The sequence below is a fragment of the Semicossyphus pulcher genome, unplaced genomic scaffold (genome assembly GCF_022749685.1).
Source record: "Semicossyphus pulcher isolate SPU_LCO1_2020_fin unplaced genomic scaffold, fSemPul1.0.p SCAF_13, whole genome shotgun sequence".
NCBI classification, from domain to species: domain Eukaryota; kingdom Metazoa; phylum Chordata; class Actinopteri; order Labriformes; family Labridae; genus Semicossyphus; species Semicossyphus pulcher.
Genome location: NW_027211637.1, coordinates 12892232 through 12911075, shown reverse-complemented (window position 1 = coordinate 12911075; position 18844 = coordinate 12892232). Strand labels below are relative to the sequence as shown.

At 40.0% G+C, this 18844-nt stretch overlaps 4 protein-coding genes across 5 annotated transcripts; 2 read left to right on the top strand and 2 right to left on the bottom strand.

Moving 5' to 3' along the window:
* Positions 1 to 1188: 1188 nt before the first annotated feature.
* tmem51a (transmembrane protein 51a) lies at positions 1189 to 6824 on the top strand. Its single transcript, XM_069660357.1, has 3 exons — positions 1189 to 1333; positions 2930 to 3385; positions 3995 to 6824. The coding sequence occupies exons 2-3, from the start codon at positions 2979 to 2981 to the stop codon at positions 4398 to 4400; spliced, it is 813 nt and encodes a 270-aa protein (XP_069516458.1). The 5' UTR covers positions 1189 to 1333; positions 2930 to 2978; the 3' UTR covers positions 4401 to 6824.
* A 306-nt stretch (positions 6825 to 7130) lies between these two features.
* LOC138590161 (chymotrypsin-like elastase family member 2A) lies at positions 7131 to 9997 on the bottom strand. Its single transcript, XM_069660738.1, has 8 exons — positions 9958 to 9997; positions 9612 to 9700; positions 9309 to 9406; positions 8515 to 8637; positions 8204 to 8340; positions 7570 to 7715; positions 7311 to 7463; positions 7131 to 7187 (listed from the first exon to the last, which is right to left on the bottom strand). The coding sequence occupies exons 1-8, from the start codon at positions 9995 to 9997 to the stop codon at positions 7170 to 7172; spliced, it is 804 nt and encodes a 267-aa protein (XP_069516839.1). The 3' UTR covers positions 7131 to 7169.
* A 296-nt stretch (positions 9998 to 10293) lies between these two features.
* LOC138589353 (chymotrypsin-like elastase family member 2A) lies at positions 10294 to 13293 on the bottom strand. Its single transcript, XM_069659616.1, has 9 exons — positions 13254 to 13293; positions 13032 to 13120; positions 12507 to 12604; positions 12033 to 12155; positions 11777 to 11913; positions 11185 to 11330; positions 10624 to 10813; positions 10408 to 10464; positions 10294 to 10304 (listed from the first exon to the last, which is right to left on the bottom strand). Exons 1-9 carry the CDS (start codon positions 13291 to 13293, stop codon positions 10294 to 10296), a joined length of 891 nt encoding a protein of 296 aa, XP_069515717.1.
* A 1209-nt stretch (positions 13294 to 14502) lies between these two features.
* Positions 14503 to 17246, top strand: LOC138590160 (chymotrypsin-like elastase family member 2A). 2 transcript variants are annotated; one of them, XM_069660736.1, is made up of 8 exons: positions 14503 to 14548; positions 14753 to 14841; positions 14921 to 15018; positions 15433 to 15552; positions 15701 to 15837; positions 16314 to 16459; positions 16574 to 16726; positions 17160 to 17246. In XM_069660736.1, exons 1-8 carry the CDS (start codon positions 14512 to 14514, stop codon positions 17175 to 17177), a joined length of 798 nt encoding a protein of 265 aa, XP_069516837.1. In that variant the 5' UTR covers positions 14503 to 14511; the 3' UTR covers positions 17178 to 17246. The 2 variants fall into 2 exon arrangements, with proteins under 2 accessions (XP_069516837.1, XP_069516838.1); XM_069660737.1 differs by having other exon boundaries at positions 15430 to 15552.
* The last annotated feature ends 1598 nt before the right edge of the window (positions 17247 to 18844 follow it).

The following is an 18844-nucleotide window of genomic DNA, read 5'->3' as shown; positions in this document are numbered from 1 at the left end:
TTTCTTATTGTGGTAATCAAGTGAAAGTTACTGTTATCTATTCTCCAAGCAATCTCCCCCCTTTGTTTCCACAAGATCTCTTTGAACCCCTTCAACATTTAGCCACAACATTTAGAAATATGTGCAGGAACATATTAAAAGAAGGAAAATCATAGCTGGTCAAAGGCCAATGTAATGAGATAAGGTTTAGAGCTGTTAAAGATATCTAGCGAATTGGCTTTCCTGATGTCTCTGGGTGGTGAATTACACAGTTTTGGGCCATAACTGAAAAAGGCTGCATCCCAAATTGTCATTCTGTTGCTGCTGGGAACCTCTAACAGATGCCAAGTAATGCCAAAATATCGACACCATATGTCAATGACATTCACACTAGGAAAACTTCCAAAAATGCATTTTCACATTAGATTTATGACTTAATTTAACAGGCAAAGGTAAAATGACCAATGGCTGAATTCCATTTAGCTGCTTCCTGTTTAGGGTCCTGATATTGTGCTTGAAAGCTGGCAAACTGTCATGATTTACTATTAGCAACACCCGTACTTTACCTACTTTGACAAGACAGGCGGTTAAGTAAATCTTGTTTGAAAAGGGACTATTGTTGTTTATAATGTATTATTACAAACTTTAGCCTGTTCTTTATATGTTTAATTGTATACTCCCTGTGGCCTACATGACTGCCACAACTGTGTGCTCAGCTGGCATGTGGTGCATGTAGCTTAGCATAATTTGAACCATCTCATTAAAAATGTTCTGAATACACTGTATCAAACATTAAACCTTTGGTGCTGTATCATTCACTTCTTTCCAGGATAGTTCATTATCATTATTATTAGGTTTACTTATCTTAACATATAAATCTTAACGGTTGCAGTGAATTTTCCCGGCAGTTTAGCTCTCAGCACAAATAAAGGGACCAGTACAAGAAAAATGGACTCAATAGAAATTATGTAGCGTGTTCTGAGACAAGCAATAACTTGTAATTCCGTCTAAAAGATGCCGAAGACAGAAGAAAACGGGGCCGCAGTCAAATAGCGAAGGTAAAATACGTAAAATACCTTCTCACATACTTTCTTTTCATCACTCATTAGGGCCGAGAACGAAAGGGTTAATGAAACTGGAAGTGCAGCGTTGAGACCCCTCCCTCCTGCTCTGTCTCTCAGTCTGGGCCTATCCGTCTCAGAGAAAAGTTCCTGTCTGACCCTTAAAAGCTATTTGTCAACATATTAGGCCACAGAAACTGCTGTCAGTGTCGGCACAGTTTGAGAATAAACTCTTCACCTCCAAACTTTGAAAAGACCCAGCGAAGAGTTACTTATTGTGAAAAGATGCAAAGGTGAGTGCAAGTCAATACTCGTTCGCTAAAATATTGCTAAAATGTTACCTAAAGTTACTTAATTGTTGAAGTTTTTTAAAGTTTTAATTCCTGAAACGGTGCATTGCATTACGTATCGTAACGGAGTCAACGTAAGCAACCCGCCCTGTGTTTAACGGACGCTGCTCGTGCTCATCAAACAACGGTCGTTTACTTTGTGACTTGAATGCTCAAGCAGGGTCAACCGCTACACTTACACACCCAAAATGTCACAGTCTACTGTATGTGAAGCGTTACCTTCGAACTACAGAATAAACGAGAGAAAAAAACTAATTTTAATGGCGTCTGTAAACAGCTGGCTAAACTATTTCCGACTGTGGCTAAATTCCACTTCAAGCACAAGATCAAACTTACAACATGTTGGACATAGCTTTGTAAAGTAGAGGTTTTATGAGTAAGGAAGTTAATGTCTCATTTGCTTACTGTAAAACCCACCTTCTGGTAAAATATAAACTTAAGGCTGGACTTTAACAAGCCCCACACACGCCCTTGGTCTGTGACATCTTTACATAAAATCCCCTTTGCACCTCTGGATTGCTCAGCTGTACCAAGCTTGTGAGTGGATGTATGTGTATGCTAAGCTAGCAGGCCAGTTAGTCTGTGCCCAGCTGTCATGATGAGTTTAATTCAGTTTCATGCCATGCATTCTTTACTGAGAGGGTGCTCGTATAATGAGGCTGGGTTTACCTACTTTAGGCTGTCCCCCTCACTGCCAGCATGTTTAGACATGTTAACAGACTAGACATTGACAAAGTTAGTTGGTGTATGTTAGTGCAAATCTCTGCTATGACTATTTCATGATGACATTCTTGAATGGTCACAGAGGTTGTATTTAATTTCTTGGACAGTAGTCTGAGCTAATGTATTGTCCCCTGCATTCATGTACTGTCAGATCTAGTAGAGATTTAAAATAAGTTATAGCCTGCTGCACTACTGAGTATCCTTATGATCAAAGGCATGTGCTTAGTAGGCCTATACATGAGACTTACAGTATGATCATTGGTTATGCTCATTGCCTCTCTTGCGTCGTTTCACTTTGTAGGCCTACAGTTTAATAGATGCTAAGATAATAATGTATCATTTTGGATTTAGTTTTACTCCATATTAAGTAACGTTAAGAAAAATGTTGTTAAAATCTGTATTATGTATAGCCAAGATATTGTAATATTTCTTGAGGCCAATGATTAACAGTGGCCATAACCATCCTTATCTACTCTTGTAATGTGTTGTGGAATGAGTGGCTTTAAAGGCAAGGCTGCTGTAAACCTTTACCTTACAGCCCACCCATTCCTCTATAAAGGTATTTTTACTACAGTGATTTTTATGTTCTGTCATTTTCCCTTTAAAATGGGCTTGGTCTCTCATAAAGAACAATCCTTACAGTGTTAGTGAATTTCTTCACAGATGGGAAGAGAAACCTGTTCATAACAGTATTTTGTGTATTTTCAGTTTGAGTGGTATTTTACAGAAAGGCCAGGAACGACTGTATTGGACAATTAGATTATTATTTTAAGCTTATTAGCTTGTATCTCACCTCATATGCATTTCTCTCTACAGTTTTTGACCTCGCTGAAGTTATTCTGACTGAAGATTAGGGACTAAGAATATGCGTTCTAGTGTGGACGGACACCTTGGTGGAGGAGGCACTGGCGGGAGTAACAATAACAATAACAATAACAACAGCAATGAAAACAGTGGAAACTCAGGGTCCCAGTATGCACTATGTGCTCTGGGGGTTGGGCTCGTCGCCCTCGGCATTGTGATGATCGTGTGGAGCGTGGTACCTGCAGATGCAGCCGGAAACAACAGCAGTAGTTCAGGATCACATGGAGATACTGGTGGCAGGAAAAATAAAGCATCTTCCATCGCCTTTGTCCTGGTGGGGTCCGGGGTGTTCATGCTGCTGCTGTCCCTGTGTCTGGGAATGAGAAACAAACAGCGGGAGCAGCTGAGGCTGCAGCAGGCTCAGAACCGCGGAGGAGTGGCAGCTAGGCAGCAGGAGGACAGAGAAGTGTAAGTAAACATTTGGAACTTAGGAATAAATACATTGTTTACCAAAGTGATGCCTTTTACTTCTTGTTATGTTTGTGAGCTTAACACTGATTAAATCATTAAATCATTTACCAATATCTACTGGGGGATTTATTTTATTTATTTGGAATACTATTCTTTCTACCAGAAAATCTTAACAGTGGTTATAAAGGCCACTGTTAGAGAGAATGACGTAACACAATTATATTCAGTGATTTGATAGATAATCCATGCTTAAACCATGGCCTTGAAGTTGTGATATCTTAGATGACCATTTGGCAGCCTAAAAGCAGCCTTTTGTATTGAAGGAGCTAACACATGTACATTATCTATTTAGTAACATCTTTGTTGGCTAATTTTGTGATTAAATGTCATCATAACTATTGGTAGAAAGCTATCAGGCTTGCTAGGGCATATTTGAGAGAAATCAAAGCAGGTAAATTGTGGTAAAGCATGCAATACACTTTACATGAAACATGAGAATTCTGCCATATTTAAATCTACAATCTCCCCCACTTATAAGCTCCAGTGCCCATCCTGGCAGTTTTATGTTTATGATTGATATCTGTACTTTTCTATAAATGTCTGCAGTGCCGAGGAACAAGCCCAGCGTTACGCTGTACCTTCCTATGAAGAGGCAGTAGGCAGTGGCCAGTACCCTGTCCGTCAGAGCAACCTTCGCCCAAGCACCTCCCAGCTACCTTCCTATGATGACCTGGTCCAAGTGGATGGAATACAGTATGAATGCGAGGGGTCAGAGGTCACGCCTGCTGGATCACAGCCTGCTCTTGCTTCTGGTGCTCCTGCTGCAGCTGCTTCCGCATCGAATCGGAAACCTGGAAAAAATAACCGCAAGCTTCTCCCGATCAAGATCCGCAGGATTAAATCAGAGAAGCTGCACATGAAAAACATTGATAACTGTCAGCCAGCAGCTGGAATGAGTATAGAACCCCTCACCCCACCGCCGCAGTATGAGGATAAAGTGCCTCCAATTTAAGATCAAGATGATCATGTTTAAAACAATCTACTGAAATACTGGAAATCCACCATGATCACCTTTTGTGGATCTTGATCTGCATTGTAAAGCCAAGACTTGAAGATGGTTCCTCTTGCAAAACATTCGTTGTGGCACTTTGTTATGAGACACATTATCTGTTCAAGTAATCACTTACGCCACATCAATCCAAAGCACTGAACAGAGAAACCTTTATTTTTTTTTAAATATTGGATCTCACTGCATCTCTGAAACAGATACAGACAGATCATGAAGAGCAGGGTTGCTGGATTCGTCCTCACCGTGACAGATTCTGTCACACTGTGGCTCATTGGGTTAAAAGCACACTCTGACATTAGGGAAACTATTCGAAGTACTTCTCTGTTTGTGCATTATGTTTATGTGCCCAACCTTCACTGTTTGCTGACTGTACACGTGAGTTGACGTTGGAAGAGATCATGGGATATCATTGGGCGGTCATAGTGAGGATTTGCGAGCAGTCTTAAATAGATATGTGCAAAGCACTCATTTTTTACAAGTAGCTGCTGTTTAGGCAGCGTTTCACCTTCGGAGGCTTTACATTACTACTACTAGCTTTCCTCACCGGCCACAGTACTGCCTGTCCCTGTCCTCCGAAGATTTGCAGCAAAGAAAGACAGTTTGGATATTGTTGATTGCTGTTGGAAAGAGTCTACATTTGTTCTTACTGAGAGGAAGGCTCTGTGTTGGTTAAATGTTAACTAGCCTTTGGGTCACAGGTTTTTACCAAGTAATTTGTCTGGGGAAAAAATCTGCAATGTTGAACCAGGGTTTTCATCCCATATTCTTAGACTGGGTTCTTAAGGGAAAGCACCATTTAGAGCTTCTGTTTTTAGCAAAGCTTTGTTATCATTTAACAGTTACAGCTCTTAGCCATAGTCACTCTAAAAATATCCTAATTATAAATGTAGTTGTTGTTGTTAAATGTCTTTAATTTTATTCATAATATCAAAGCACTGAAATGTTTAATACAACAGTATAGCATTTGGTGTCATTTGGTTGCTATGAAATAGTATCTTTACTTACCTTAAACTTCCTTTAGTACTAGACTGAGGGCACAATTTTAGCAGAACAGGCCCCCTAAACACAGCCCTGATATGCCATAGTCTTATCAATTTAATGGCTACTGAGTTAGCAACAGCTGGCTAGCTACAACTTGTATCCACAGAACAGAATTTAGCATACCATTGCAATAATGTTTTTGGCTAACTTCTAAATGTAATTCTGAATTGGCCCTGAGTTAGCCCTTCACTTTTATTCACTGAGAAACACTTAAGTGCCTTTGTGCGACATTGTTGCTCTTCCTAAATAATGTCAAAAGACATATGACTGAACCTGAGCTCCAAAGTTGCTCTTCCGATGCAGTGTTGCTTCCTCTTCCAAACACTGAGTAGAGAAGTGTGAGAGCGTGATGGAAGAAGCCTGTGAATAGTTGAAGCCTTTGCCCTGTAGCCATGGTGAAAACTGTTGAGCTGTGAAGGCAGTTAGTGTAGTCTCCGCTTCCCTCGGGGCATTTTATTGGTTCTTACTCTAGATATCCAACAGAAAGACTCTTTGACTGTGCAGCTGCGCCACAATAACAGCAACTATTGCTCACTCGCTTGCTCATCTCTCTTTCATTCCTCCAACCACAACTTGACCTGCTGCAGCCCTGCTGTCATTTAGAAATATGCAGAGAATGAGCAGAGAAGAAAGACCGCTCTAAGCTCTGTTCAGGGAAATAGTTTGAGTTCCATCACTTAAACTACTTTATCAATTCCTGTCAAAAGACTCTCCTTCATTCTTCAGCTTAGACTTATTTGAATATAAACAGCTGGAATCAGATTGTAGTGTATCAGTTGTTCATAAAACATAAAAAACATATTGCACAACAGAGATTTTCCCTCTTTTGTTTGGTTGGGCAAAAGGCACTTTTTATTAGTGACCTCATAACCCACCTCTTCACTGTGTTTTAAGTAAAACATCAGTGGAGTTAATGCAAAAGAATTTCTTCGTCAATATCTGCTGACCATATTATGTGTATGTCCAGGTTTTCTGTCGAAAGGTAACAGGGTCACCGAGTCACTTCAGGTCTGTCATTAGAATCCACAACAGTTATGTTCACACTTTCTGACTTGGTTGTTGGACCACATTACCAAAGGACCAGTTTAACAACATGAATAATTGTATTACAATGCAGTCCAAACGTTTTACATTGGCAAAACATTGAGTGTTTTGATTTAGCAATCACTTTTACAAAAACACAGAAGCTGTCTGTTATCAGTGTCATGTATCATTTCATTATTACTAAACCTGTATTCCTTTCTTATGTACTGTGAAACTGTGCTTTTCTATGATAACTCCAGTTTGCTTTTTGTAAATGAGTTTTTTCAGAAGAGTGAAAACAAATGTATCTCATGAATATTTTATGAGAAATAAAAGATAATTTTTTGTCTTTAAGAAGTTTATTTTGCTGTTAACTGAATAATTGTGCATTTAATTCCATGTTGACTGGTTTGTCAGAATTCTCTGAACATTTTAAAGACATACTTTTGTTGCTGTTCAACAACTCAAGGTTAATATTTAGCTACTATATTGAAAGCTGAAGTGAGAATAACATCTAAATGCTAACTAGTTGTTAAACGCATTTGTACTTTTAAGACATGGAAAGGGCTTATACTTTATAATAACAAACTGGCTTTTCAAATGTTTGCAGCACTAAACAGTGCTGTCAACAGCACCTGACAATATTCTTCAGTTGTTGGTCATAACCTGTAGAGTAAAAACAAAAAGCACAATTATGTTACACTTCCTGTTTTTAAAGCGGAGCTTTTGTTCACTTCAGGTTTCATTGTTAATGCTGGCAAGGTATGCACAAATGAAAATGTCCCTTACTGTGTTCATCCAGTTTATGTAGGAGTTGACTTTTGTAAATACGGTGGGCTTCTGAAAGACGTTACAGCCCTGACCAGAACCGAAGCTCACCACGCCGTGGACGTCCCAGGAGCCATCAGGGTTCTGACAATTCAGGGGGCCGCCAGAGTCTCCCTACACACATTGGATTGCAGCTTAGGTACAGACACTAAAGATGTATGGCAACCATCGATAACATCGTTTGTCGGACTACAAATAACCCCACCCTGTGTGAACTCACATTACAACCAGCTGTGATGCCGTCACCTCCGGCACACACCATCTTGTCTGTTGCCAGGACGCTCCACCAGTCGGACTGTGAGCAGGTATCACGGCCGACCACGGGCAGGAGAGCCTGCTGCAGGGTGTCAGCAGGGGGACCATCGGCTGAGAGGAAAAAACGCTCTTAACTTAAGTGAGAAACAAGATTTGGCTTGAGGAACAGGTGGGGTGCTGGATGGAGATAATGGAGATCAGACACATATGGTCTGCAGGATAGGGAGTTGGAAGGGTGATTTTAATACCTTACAGTAATGGTATAACAAGCACTATACATGGAAGGCCTCATGATCGATTTAGATGCACAATAGTCAACTAATTATACATCTCACTGAGTTTAAACACACTTGTACCTGTCTATATGTTTGACATTTGCACAATGTAATATGAAATCTAGTAAAAGCAGGGTTTGTTATTGTGTCTGATCAAGCCTTCCTGAGTCAGCTGTGATTTTCCCATTTTAAAACATGATTCATTCTGAACTGATAGATGCACAAACACTGTCTAGACATAATAAAGCAGGAATTCAAAGTCCAAAGTAGAAATGTCTACTGCATTTCCTCAGTGATTTGTTCAGCTGAGGTGTGCTCACTCACTGGAGAGGCGACCCCAGCCGGTGACGTAGCAGGGAGCACCATGGGGCAGGACGACGCCCTCGTCTGGGATGCAGGCGGGCATGATGGTATCAGAGAAGGTGACAGGGGAAGATAGCTTGATCAGGGCGATGTCATTACTGCAAAATTAACAAAAACAACACATTTTCTGCTTTGTTCAGTTTTTGCTGAGTCTATTCTATACAAGTTATGTAATCACTGTAACTGTGTTTACACATAGAGGAGTGCTGAGTGTGCTCTTCACCTGGACTCGTGAGGTGATATTGAGCTGTGTGGGTGGCTGTTGCTCTTACCGGCTGAGCAGGATGTTGTAATCCTCATGAGTAATGATTTTAGCTGCCGTCAGAGCCATTGAGCCCTGCTCACTCGTCTGCAGGCTGTGTTTACCCAGCTCCACTCTGTAGTTGTAGCGGTCACTGTGGGACAGCAGATGACACAGTGTTTCCATGGTGGATTCAGAAAGTAGTATTGACTTCTCTGCCGGTGTGGACTAAACTGTGATTAAGTAGAGGGTGGATTGCGTTTGCATGGTAGCCTTGTAGAGGTAATGCATGGTGTTTGAGGTGACCAAACAGCTCTAAAGCTGTAATATTTAGGATCTCCTATTGTGTGTAAGCAGGGTTTCTTTCTGACTACAAAATCTCTTAATGAAATTTAAACATCTCTGCGTGCCACTCGAAGAACTTCACTCTTCTTGTGTTCCTACACAGCTCTTACAGTCTCATTTAAAGAAAAATTGATCATTTCCTGTTTGTTAGAGAGCTATTTCCTGTTACAGACCTTTTGGTTTTGCATGGTAACTAACCTATATATGCTTTCATAAGGTGACCTTATTGAGGATAACTCTATGATAAACAGTAGCAAAGTTCTTAATTACTATTTTAGTTTAAGCAGACAATTAAATAATGATCTGTAGGGCAACCATTATTTATATATATTATATTATATATATTAGTTTGTATGGTTCTATATACATATACAATTCAGAAGCATTGCAATCCTGTGTTTGTAGGCCTTTCAACAGGAACAGCTGTTTGTTATTTTAATAGCACAGATAGACTTCCCCCTAGTGTTGAGTTTAACATACTTGATACAGTGTGCAGCAGTGAGGACCCAGTCAGAAGAGATGAGGCTTCCTCCACAGACGTGCCTCCAGCGCCCACTGCTGTCTGACTGGAGCGAAATCTGTCAGGACAGTTTGCATTAAAACACTTTGAAATGTCACATCAAACACTACCATTACATTTCATCTTTAATCACTCTTCATCTGCCCAGGTGAGGAGTCATTATCAAAGTTTATACTGGAGAAAATTCAGAGAGTAAATGTGTTAAAATGGTATAATAATAATGTAGTGTTTGTGCTGCTCTAAAAATTTGAAGCAGATCTTACCTGCCAGGGCCAGCTGTGGGGCCTGACGTCCTCTCCTGCCACCACCCTGCTCAGCACAGGAGGGAAAGTGGGAAGACCACATCCGTAGGCTGGGACAAGGATAGTTATGTATATTAGCATTTTCGCACCAGGCTAGGCATGAAAAATGAGTTTATTATATTACGCTTGCAAGCTTACAGGCAATAATAAACATCTGCATTCAGAGACTCCTAGAAAGTTCTTGTGTTTTAAAAGAAAATTGTGATTGTTATTGGTACTCTTTACAAGACATATGGAATTTCTTCTGGGTTATATAACAGCTAATGAGTTTCAAGTAACTTATGTGAGAAGATGCAAACTGTCTTACCAGTAGCTACCACAAAAGTGAGAACCACCAGGCTCCTCATAACTGTAGAATATGTTGGGTGTGCCTAAAACTTGTTAAGAACAGGCTTGTATTTATACTGTATGTTTCCAAGTCCTGTATATAGACTCTTTCTGGGAAACCTGGCGGACACGTGCAGAAAGACAAACAAGTGGTGGAGACTGAGGACACAGCATGTGGTGGGTGATAGGACTTTCCCATCACTGCTGCCATTGGGGAACATTTAATCCCTTTCTCCAATATCAGTATCATTGATACACCTTTTATTGTTATTATATATTTGTCAGAATTAAAGTACCAAAATATTCAAGATAACTTCTACTGGGAAACTACCAATCCAGCAAGTAAGGCACAAATTGAAAAAAATGTGTCCAAAAAAACCCCAAACAATTTATTTCTTTATTTTATAATTCCATATTTTATTTATTTTACATGTGCACATCTTGGTCTTGACGTTCAAAGCCTGTCCCCTCAATAGGCCAGCATTGTCTGTGGAAGAGATGATAGAGACAAGTTAGACTTAGCACAGTGTCCTGTTTTCAGCAATAAAACACAAAATAATTTGTAAATGATCACATTTTTTAAAACTATTTGAACCCTTATTTAAACCCAAATGAAATAACACACATGAAAAACAGTTTTCATGACTTTCATGAAGACACTGAGTGTGAGGTTCAGAGCTTACAGAGCTGATCCAGTCGGAGTAGGAGCTGACTTGGGTGAAGACAGTCGGCTTCTTGTAGAAATTGCACTTGAGCCCGGAGCCAAAGCTGACGATGCCGTGAACCTCCCAGGCCCCGTCGCTGTTCTGACAGTTCAGAGGGCCGCCTGAGTCGCCCTGAGTCATGTGAGAGAAAACGTGATCAGTGGGCAAATTCCACCAGTAACAGTAACTTCTTGTCAATGAAAGACAACAAATGTTTTGTATGACACCTTACAGACACTAAACGGTATTCACAGTTTATTCTTTAGAACGATAGTTATTCACACTTCTGGGTGAATAGCATACATCAAACAAGGAATCCCATTTAAAGGACTATAATGAAGGAACAGAGCATTTTCTGTTTGTAAGTGTAACATTACTACCATTAACATGGTACTGTATTTTCTCAATTATTGGCTGAAATGTTTGGTCTGAAATATGTCAAAAAGAGTCATACAAAATGCCAATCACAATTTCCAAAAGCTTGTTATTTATTTTAGACTCACGTTGCAGCCAGACACGACTCCATCTCCACCCGCACAGACCATGGTGTCCTTCACCTGGAAGCCCCACCAGTCCGACTTGCTGCAGGTAGCATAGTCCACCACGGGCAGGAGGGCCTGCTGCAGGTTGTCAGCGATGGGACCTCCGGCTGTGAGGAGGAGAGAGAGCACACAGGCTCCGGTTCAGCTCAGGTGCAAGACTGGTAAGAAACATAGTTTTATCCAGACAGTTGTTTCATCAGACTGATGCTTTGAGGAAAGTCATCTTGTTAAAAGGATAAGGCAAACAAGTATTTTCCATCCATCCAGTCACATCTGCAACATGTAGATGTTGTACAGTACATACACCTTAGTAGCTGTTGATTATCAATTAAAAGTCCACAAGATGATACCATTTACTAATCTATTTAACAGTTTGTATAATTTTTAATTAAACCTGCACTAAATTATGTGTTGCTGCAACTACCATATTTACATAGTTTTTATGGACAGATTTTTGCACACCACTTTAAAAATATCAACGTCAAGATATTTCAAGTGAGAAATTCAAGGAACAGACTTAGTCTTAAAGAGAGGGAGGAGATTGTGTACCCACTGTAGAGGCGACCCCATCCGGTGACGTAGCAGGACTCATTATGAGGGAGGATGAAGCCAGCGGCTGGGAGACAGGCAGCCATGATGGTGTCAGAGAAGCTGACGGGGGACTCCAGCTTGATCAGGGCGATGTCATTGCTGGTGACAAAACACACATATTTCGATTCATCACAGTCCAGCTGCTGTTATCGCCTCTAATGTTTATCTTTGGCCCTCTTGTGTGAAGTCTCACATTTCAAAGCCAAGTCAATTTTTACCGGATAAACAGGGGGTTCCACTTCTCATGCACAACGATGTTGGCGGTGCCCATGAACACAGCATTCTCCTCTGTCTGTACCAGGTTGTGCTTTCCCATAGCCACTCTGTACTCCCTGCCGGTGCTGCAAATTGACAGATAGAAGAATATGACGCACTGAAGGTTAGGTTAGTTGGGTCCTAACCTTACAATGTTTTGTGGATTCTATATGGAAATATGGTCCTCCTAACAAGCCTCTTAATCTACAGTTAAGTCCTAAAAGGGAAAAAGTGAAGAAATGTGCTTGTGGGTTGAGAATATTTACCCGACAGTGTGCAATCTTATGAATAGTTTTCCCATACAATACACTTTTATTGGAACTTTGGTCCCTTGATTCTCCCTCTTTCTGATTTCTTATATAAATATTTGTGTCAGTGCTGCACTGATAATAGCCTAATAATAGCCATGAATTGTATTGGGCTCCACAGTTTCATACCTGATGCAGTGAGCAGCAGTGAGGACCCACTGGTCAGAGATCAGAGTACCTCCACAGGTGTGTCTCCACTCTCCCTCTCTGTTGTACTGCAGGGAAATCTAAAACACACACACGAACACAATCAGCTTTTACATGAAACTCTCCTTTATTCCTGTGTGTTTAATCGTCTCTGTTCTTTCCTGCACTTTTATTTCCTTCATTAAAATTGGGGCAACTTATTGCACTGATCTGATACTGTACTGGTTTATATATGTTGTATACATCATATTTTAACGTATGCATTCTTTTGCCTTGTGTCAAGCACTTTTAAAAGTGTTTTTAAATAAGCATTTCTTACTTTTCCTCTTTAATAATTACCATTTTTATCATCTCTGACTTCACATTGCTGAACATTGTATGATTTATATGTCTACTTACAAGTCTAAGCCTATTATAGCCTGTTATCTACTCCACTTTCTTAAAGTCTGCAGTCTGAAAATCATTTACAGACTTGATTTCTTGTTTTGTTAGAGAAGCCTGATTTACCTGCCAGGGCCAGCTGTTGGGACTGACATCCTCTCCTCCAACCACCCTGGTCACCACAGGGGGGAAGGTGGGCACGCCGCACCCGTAGGCTGAGGGGAACAGACAGAGACAGACTCTTTAAAATTGCGAATGCGAACAACTGATAACCTGAATTCGGTTTCTAGGAAAATACTGTGTGTGAACATGATGGATGCATCAGTGCCGTGTGTGAAAGATTCTTACCACCAGCAACAAAGAGAGCGAAAACCACAAACTTCATCATGTCCGTATCGCTACAGTTAACTTTCAGACATATTTATACCTTCCATGAGGTTATGCAACCTACAAAAACTGGTACACATTCTGGGAATGTTTTCCCTTTGACAAACCCATGGTTGGGTGGAGCTAAATTAATATGAAAATGCCCTGGAATTCAAGGCCAAGGCCAGCGTGTTCTAATGTCAAGTATTTGTTGGACCTGTTTGTTGAACAGCTCGATGGAGTGAAGGGTTTTTTATATATTATATCAGAGAGCTTGTAGTCCTTATCAAGTGTAGTCCTCCTTACTCTGAACACCTTTACAAATGAATGCCTCCTGTAGAAGCTGAAATGTTCATGGTATCACTGAATGTTTCCTTTGACTGAACTGCACAACTTGAGCAGCAAGGTTTGGTTACAATATTTGCTGACCAATTTGTATAAACGGCTGCATTACTTTTTTTTTCAGAATAAAAAGTTTGAGTGGTGCAAAAAAAACCCAACATGTTATGCTTTCATAAGTGCAGTGTTATCAGCTTAGAAACCACCATGTTAGTGCTTCAAATTTACGACATTTTTAACTAAATTGCGACTTTATAACACTTCAGATTTTCTTCATGACTTATGTTTATCAATTTCCCCATTGCAAAAAAATAACATGAGTGTTAAATTATATCTTATTCCAATATTTACATCTGCAAAACAATGTTATTTGCTGCTTTAGTGCTTTATGTGTCTAAACTGCCGATAAAACACTGATCTGGCATTAACTGAATAAACATGCTTTGTTGTATACAGGCTACTTATTCACCAATATTTCTTATACTCTTTATTACATATTTTACATTTCTTTGAGATTGTTAACAAACATATACGGTTAGATACATTTAAAGCAGCATATTTGTTGCCCAGACCAGAGACCGTCTCCAATGCGAAAAGACTTGAAACTAAAGTTTGAAGTATGAGTAAATATGTGACCATAGAGAGTGAATATAATTTCTTATTGCCAGTGAAAGACCTGATCAGGCTAGGTCACAGTGAGACACCTGTGAGGTTCACACAGAGGTTGAGCTGGGGAGATAAGGTGTATTTGGGGATATCTGTGGTTACTTATCTCCAAGGCTGAATTATTTTTTCCAAACAACTTTTCCTGGCTGCTCTGAGGGAAATGTTAAGCAACACATTTCAGCTGAGTATATAAGGAGGAGCATGTCCCCCTGAACCTTTACTGAAGACAGTCACAATGATGTTCGTGATCTTGGCTTTGTTTGTCGCTGGTGGTAAGCTCTGATACTGTTCTGATAAAATGTGTTGCTTCATACAGTCAACACTCTTTTTACATGAAATGCTTTTGGAATTTGATATGAAGCATTCAGTTCACTGAGTTTATCAAATTCACATGTTTGCCTTATATTATAACTGCTAATATCACTGCTAAATTTAACACATCCTGAATCACCGTATTCTGTAATGTTGTTCCGTAGCCTACGGGTGTGGTCTGCCCACCTACCCTCCCGTCGTCAGCAGGGTGGTCGGTGGAGACGATGTCCGTGAGAACAGTTGGCCCTGGCAGGTATGCCGCTTTAAGACCTCTTTCTTTAATTCTTAGTCTTGTGTTTAAAATATTTATATGCTGTCTTGGTCCTCCTCAGGTGTCTCTGCAGTACAAGAGTGGCAGCAACTTCTACCACACTTGCGGTGGCACCCTGATCTCCGACCAGTGGGTCCTCACTGCTGCTCACTGCATCGGGTGAGGCAAAAACTTAAAGCATCTTAAATCAACATGAGGCACAGAGCACAAAGAGAGCAAGGCCTGCGGTGGTCATTGTGTTATTTTTAGAAAAGAATACTTAGCAAACAAAATACAAACAGTTTAAATAACAATTCAGTTTAATCAGTTCAGTCATTTAAGAGCTGTGGTCATCGTCTTATTTTTATTCAATTAAATCATTTAAGAGGAATTTTAATGATTTTCAACTGGGGTTCATTTTAAACTCTTTGAGAGTTAAAAGAATACTGTGTGTTAGCAACAGTATCTCATAGCAATATAATGGTAGTAGAGGTAACTGCATAGCTACTCGTTTTAAGCTTTTTTCTAATAAGCGTTCTTAAATAGATCCCAGATAAAAGCATCTCTGAACCTCTTTTCTTTGTGGCTGAGCAGTAGCCGCACCTACAGAGTTTTCCTGGGCAAACACAATCTGAAGAGCAACGAAGCCGGCTCCATCGCCATCAGCCCCGGCAAGATCGTCGTCCACGAGAACTGGGATTCCTACAGAATCCGGTGGGTTCAGTCTTGACTCTTCGTCTTGTAGGAAAGAATACCGACTTTTTCTGGTTTCAATGTTTCATACGTGTCTTTACTGCTTGTGACACCTGTAGATGTGTTATTTTATTTTTTTAAACCCAAACTATTTGCTTTCACGCTCTAGTAACGACATCGCGCTGATCAAGCTGGCGACCCCTGTCAAATTGTCTGACTCCATCATGCCTGCCTGTCTTCCCAACAATGGAGATCTCCAGAATCATGGAGCTCCCTGCTACGTCACCGGCTGGGGTCGTCTCTGGAGTGAGTTAACTGTCAATCAAGACCGACATCATTACTGTCCCTTCAGTTAAACAGGACTCAAAAAATTCATAATAATCATCTGAAATACCATTAAGTGGAGATTAAGTGGTTGATTCCAGTCAGAGATAATTTTGAATAACATTTTAATGTTAACTCTGCATCGCTTGAAGAGTTACAGCTATTTTTGCAGCTTAACATGGCCCTTACCCCACTATAGAAACAATTACACTTTCTCATCATTTCACCACTGAATAAGTCAAAAATTCTATGCACTGATAAGATGCAAACAATGTATACAGACTCATACAGTGGACAGGACATATAATCTCAGTTAATCCCTCCCAAACGTTCTGATCTTTATAAACTGTTTTTTAACAACTTTTTAAATAGAAATGAGGCCTTGTTTTAGAAAAGACTTTACCTTTCTGCAGACCTGAGTCTGAATGCCCCGTTTTGTTTTGTTTTGTTGTATAAAGCCGGCGGTCCTATTGCTGACATCCTGCAGCAGGCCCTCCTCCCCGTGGTTGGACACGCCACCTGCAGCAGGTCTGACTGGTGGGGCAGCCTGGTCACCACCCAAATGGTCTGTGCTGGAGGAGATGGTCAGCTGGCTAGCTGCAACGTGAGTCTGATTCATTTTACTTTACCACCGTATTTAATATTTAACAGTTCCAGTAAAATGTCAGATCTAACTTGTTTTGTGTCATATAACACACTGGTCTCTGTTCCCCTTTAGGGAGACTCTGGCGGTCCCCTGAACTGTAAGAGCTCTGATGGCTCCTGGGAGGTCCACGGTGTGGTGAGCTTCGGCTCTAGCATGGGCTGCAACTACCCCAAGAAGCCCTCTGTCTTCACCAGGGTCAGCGGCTACATCCCCTGGATCAACAACGTAAGTGATAAAGAATCGTGTTGTAAAATGTTCTTCCAAAAGAGCTCGATACACTAGATACATTTGTTTATTTTCTGCTCAGGCAGATAAAACAAGTGCCACTTATTTTTTACTGAATTTACAGATTAATCACTTTAAACTACTGATAGTAGTTGTACAGATATTTATTGCTGCTTATTATATGGCTCTAAATAGACAAAATAGGTATTATTGAAATTCAAGAGAAGAAAGATGTATTTTTGCATTTTTAATTTCTTATTTTCTCTAATTTTTCACAAAAAGTTAGAAGATATACAAGTTCTGAAATACCACAGAATTGGAATTAAATATATTTGAACTACTCAGTACATTACTACTACTCAGTGTAAATGTTCTCTGCAGCCCCCTGGTGGAGCATTTTAAAACATTCTCCTCATTCTTTCCACTTTTTCAGGTGATGACCAGCAACTAAGGTGTGGATTGGTTAAAGTCATTGCAGGTTTTTTCACATGACCATCAAATAAAAAACATTTAGTGGAGCATACAGTGTCTTCTGTGTTTTCTGAATCAGACAAAAAAAGGTATCTGTGTGTCAATTAGTTTATCACATGTCCTCCATGCCATTGTTCACATTCATGCAACATATAACAACAAGAATCTAACTAGAGTTGCATTTTCTGGATTTTATTTGTCAAAAATAGTGCGTTCTTTTTTTTTAATGTGAACTGGTCCTAAACTTATTTTGAAAACAAGGAGGACGAAGAGAAGAATAGCCTTTATGTCATTGAAAAGGTGCCCTTGAATACAGGTTTTGTATCTGTAGTGGTACTTTTTACATAATACATTTTTGTACCTGTAAACTTATTTTGGAAGTTCTGAAGTTTGCATTTGTGGATAATTTGCCGTTCCAAGGGGTGGTAGGAAACATGTCATATGGAATCTGACTGAGGAATAGTTGATTTAATTTGCACTTTGTTCTTAGTATTTTTTATGGAACTTGAACTAACATGAAGGAAATTTTGACACTAAGGAAAAAGACTGAATAAAACGACAAGACCTGAAGCCTGAAACATTTCAAGTAGGGATGCACCGATCAATCGGACGCCAATGAAAATCGGCCGATGTAGGCTCTAATTAGGGGATTGGTGATCGGCCGATCACCTTTCAAAGTGCCGATTACTCCAGCCAATCGTGTGACGTAAAAATTATGATCCACTTTCGCGCACCACACCAAGCAGATTAATGATTTTTTTCCGCAGTGACAGTGAAGGCAAATAAAACACTCACTTGTAATCAGGGGAGATTGCTGGAGAGGAGATAGTCATTTGGTTTTGCGTCTTTGCCGTGGACAGAAAACATCTCACGTTCTGCTGAACCCGCGTTCTGCTGGAATTACCAGCACCACTTCAGCCAAAGTTTAGAAGTCGGGCAACATTTATCCCAGGGAAGTGATTAGAAGTTAGCAAGATTCACTCAACGGATGTAAGCACTCACTTTACAAGGAGGAAATCCCACAGCATGCGCTCCTCCTGTTCCAGTGGTGCAGCGTCACCGCTCTGTGACCCACAGTGATCACAGACATGCTCCAAAGACGGCAGTCTGTTTAACACATTAAAAAATAAATGGTTAATATACACACTCTCAACCAACGGGACAGGGCTGTGAATGACTTAAAATTACTAGATCGCACTCAGTTTTTTAATTTATCAAAGGACGACTTAATATTTTTTCCATTGTTGTTAAAAATAAATACGTCATTGACATAGTACAATTAGATGAGATCACCCAATGCAGGCATTCAACACACATGAGCCTGTTGTTAAAGTTGTTAAAGTTCCTTGTTTGCACTTGGGTCTACCATGTTTTGACACAGGCCTGATTGAATATTGCTTTTTGTTTAACTGTTTACAGAGAACGGGTTCATCAGTTCGTTTTTTAACTGGATAAAGAGATTTTCTCTATTCTCACATTTTTTTTGCAATTGTTGTGCTTAACATTGTTAGGCTAAGTGTTTCAGAACTGTCTATTGTGGACAGTTGATACAGAGAGCCCCATTTACTTGTTGTTAAATATGAATTAACTTTATGCTACTATTTATTTAACTATGAATTTCACTGTTTATTTTACTAAAAGATACGC

Coding starts and splice junctions, on each gene's coding strand:
- LOC138589353 (XM_069659616.1), bottom strand. CDS start 13,293: ATGATGAAGTTTGTGGTTTTCGCTCTCTTTGTTGCTGGTG. Junction 13,121..13,253: donor CGCTCTCTTTGTTGCTGGTG/GTAAGAATCTTT, acceptor TGTTCCCCTCAG/CCTACGGGTGCGGCGTGCCC. Junction 10,814..11,184: donor GAGTCGTGTCTGGCTGCAAC/GTGAGTCTAAAA, acceptor CACATGACTCAG/GGCGACTCAGGCGGCCCTCT.
- LOC138590160 (XM_069660737.1), top strand. CDS start 14,512: ATGATGTTCGTGATCTTGGCTTTGTTTGTCGCTGGTG. Junction 14,549..14,752: donor GGCTTTGTTTGTCGCTGGTG/GTAAGCTCTGAT, acceptor GTTGTTCCGTAG/CCTACGGGTGTGGTCTGCCC. Junction 15,019..15,429: donor ACTGCTGCTCACTGCATCGG/GTGAGGCAAAAA, acceptor TTTGTGGCTGAG/CAGTAGCCGCACCTACAGAG.
- tmem51a (XM_069660357.1), top strand. CDS start 2,979: ATGCGTTCTAGTGTGGACGGACACCTTGGTGGAGGAGGCACTGGCGGG. Junction 3,386..3,994: donor CAGCAGGAGGACAGAGAAGT/GTAAGTAAACAT, acceptor AAATGTCTGCAG/TGCCGAGGAACAAGCCCAGC.
- LOC138590161 (XM_069660738.1), bottom strand. CDS start 9,997: ATGAGGAGCCTGGTGGTTCTCACTTTTGTGGTAGCTACTG. Junction 8,638..9,308: donor ACTGCTGCACACTGTATCAA/GTATGTTAAACT, acceptor GCTGTCCCACAG/TGACCGCTACAACTACAGAG. Junction 8,341..8,514: donor TACAACATCCTGCTCAGCCG/GTAAGAGCAACA, acceptor TTAATTTTGCAG/TAATGACATCGCCCTGATCA.